Genomic DNA, 2,800 nt, shown 5'->3' with positions numbered 1-2,800 from the left:
AGACACGGAGAGGAAGTTAAAAGAGGCGAAGCGTGCGTTGGAGGAGTGCAGGAAGAGAGATATCATCCCGGAGAAGGTTGCGGAGGAGGTGCGACTACGCTGCTTGGTGGATCATCTTGAGGAGGTGGTGGACATAAAATGGAGGTAGCGCTCTCATGTATGGTGGTTGAAGGAGGGAGATAGGAATACGAAGTTCTTCTTTCGCTATGCCTCGGCGAGGAGGAAAGCCAACTCAATAAGGTGGCTCACGAGGGAGGATGGTGTGGTGTTGGAGGAGGGGAGAGATCTCACTAACTATGCTCAGTCTTATTTTCAGGGCCTGTTTACTTCGAATGGCAATAACCACTATGATGAACTTCTTCGGTCTATCCCAACGAAGGTCAAACAGGCCATGAATGATTGTCTTATGGCGGACTTCACTGAGATGGAGATTAAGGTGGCCCTGGATCATATTGGGGACCTCAAGGCTCCTGGCCCAGATGGCATGCCGGCTGTGGTTTTCAAGAAATATTGGCATTTGATGGGCAGGAACATTGCTGAGGAAGTGATGAAAGTCCTAAAGGGAGGCGAGCTACCGCATGGCTGGAATGATACGACGGTGGTACTTATACCAAAAGTCAAAAACCCCTCGAGAATAAAGGATTTGAGGCCCATCAGTCTCTGCAATATTTTGTATAAGATTATCTCCAAGGTCCTCGCAAACCGCCTAAAGCTTGTTCTGCCACAGATAATCTCAGGCAACCAGAGTGCCTTTGTGACGGGGTGACTAATCACAGATAACATTCTGAGGGCCTACGAGGTTTCACATTTTCTGATGAACAAAAGAGGGGGCAAGGAAGAATTTGTTGCGGTTATAGTGGATATGAGCAAAGCATACGACCAGGTTGAGTGGTCTTTTCTAGAGGCTATGATGATCAAACTTGGTTTTGCTAGGAGCTGGGTGAGACTCGTTATGAAGTGCGTAACGACAGTCCGGTACCAAATCAAGGTGAATGATGATCTCTCTGAACAGTTCATGCCTTCCAGGGGGCTCCGACAAGGCGATCCCATATCGCCATACCTCTTCGTGATTTGCGCTGAGGGGCTATCAGCTTTGCTCAATGATGCCCAGAGTAGTGGGGGTGTTTAGTGGCATTCAAATCTTTCAAGGGGCGCCTTCTATTTCGCATTTATTTTTTGTTGATGACTCGGTTTTACTTATGAAAGCCAAGGCAAGTGAAGCTGAGGAATTGCAGCAGATTTTGGCAGTGTATGAGCAGTGTTCAGGACAGTGCATCAACCATGAGAAGTCGGCGATCATGTTCAGTAAAAACTGTGGGACTCAGTCTAAGGATGAAGTGAAGGCCACTCTTGGCATAGATAGCGAGGCTTACAATGAGAAATACCTGGGCTTACCGGTGTATATCGGACGCTCCAAGAAGAAAGCTTTTGCCTATATCAAGGACTCCATATGGACCCGCATGCAGGGCTGCAACGAGAGAACTCTTTCGAGGCAAGGAAAGGAAATCTTGGTGAAGGGAGTGGCGCAGGCCATACCCACATTTGCTATGTCTGTCTTCTACTTGACCAAGACCATGTGTGAGGAGATTAGTGCCATGATTGCTCAGTACTGGTGGAGTCAACAGGACAATGAGAACAAGATTCACTGGGTGGGCTGGCAGAAACTCACACGGTCCAAAGGGTGAGGAAGGCTCGGCTTTCGGGATATTCATGATTTCAACATTGCCATGCTTGCCCGCCAAGTGTGGAGACTGATCCAAGAACCGGAGAGCCTTTGTGCTCAGCTCATGAAGGCCAAATATTACCCAAACAACTCTGTTCTGGAGGCGGGGGAGGCTGCAAACATGTCCTATGTGTGGTAGAGTATTACCCATGGCATTTAGTTGGTTAAGCAAGGTGTTATATGGAGGGTAGGCGATGGGGAGAGTATTAGGATATGGGAAGACCCCTGGATCCCGAGAGCCTGGTCACGCAAAGTCATCACACCGAGAGGGGGCAGCTTGCTAACCAGAGTCTCGGAGCTCATTGACCCCGGCACAGGTGATTGGGACGTTGAGCTAGTACGGGATACTTTTTGGGAGGAGGATGCAGCCTTGATACTCCAGATGCCTATGAGGGATGGTGCTGTGGATTTTATGGCATGGCATTTTGACCCGAAGGGGCTGTTTTCGGTTAGGCAGGCCTACAAGCTAAGGAGGGCAATCTCTGAGAATGCGGGCCTGCTGGTGGGGCGCCCCAAATTGAGGTTGGCAACCTGAATGATGGAGGACAAGACAAATGGAAGAGGATCTAGCGTATGCCTTGCCCGGGGAAAATCAAACACTTCATCTGGAGGATGGCGCACAATACCCTAGCCACCAAGGATATCCTATGCAGGAGGGGCATGACCATCCAGGATCATAAACGCTTCTTATGCAATTCCCGGAATGAATCCGGCAAATATCTCTTCATGGAATGCCAGGAAATCAAGCAGGTATGGCGTGCTCTCGGCCTGGAGCACGTTCGGCAGCGACTTGATGTGTGTGAGTCCGTGGATGCAACAATGGACAACTTGTGGCAGATTCCGGAGAAGGATCGTATGCTGATTGTCGTGATGTGGTGGCAATGGTGGACGCAGAGGAACAAAGTGAGGGAAGGCGAGAAGCCCATGGAGCATGGCTAGTTTGCCTGTAGAGTTGCATGCACGACCGAGGAATACTAGGGTTATTTCAGCAAAAATGCCAAGCCGCATGCAACTCCACAGCGCTGGCTTCCCCTGCCGGCCGACGTGCTCAAATTTAATGTGGATGGAGCCCACATC

At 49.8% G+C, this 2,800-nt stretch overlaps 1 protein-coding gene across 1 annotated transcript; it reads left to right on the top strand.

Annotated features, from left to right (window-relative positions):
* Positions 1-391: 391 nt before the first annotated feature.
* Positions 392-1,685, top strand: LOC141025698 (uncharacterized). The gene is made up of 2 exons (XM_073501609.1): positions 392-737; positions 1,207-1,685. Exons 1-2 carry the CDS (start codon positions 392-394, stop codon positions 1,683-1,685), a joined length of 825 nt encoding a protein of 274 aa, XP_073357710.1.
* The last annotated feature ends 1,115 nt before the right edge of the window (positions 1,686-2,800 follow it).

Source organism: Aegilops tauschii, chromosome 6 (assembly GCF_002575655.3).
Source record: "Aegilops tauschii subsp. strangulata cultivar AL8/78 chromosome 6, Aet v6.0, whole genome shotgun sequence".
Lineage (NCBI taxonomy): Eukaryota > Viridiplantae > Streptophyta > Magnoliopsida > Poales > Poaceae > Aegilops > Aegilops tauschii.
Note: the sequence above shows the minus strand (reverse complement) of the source record. Positions and strands in the feature narration are given on the sequence as shown.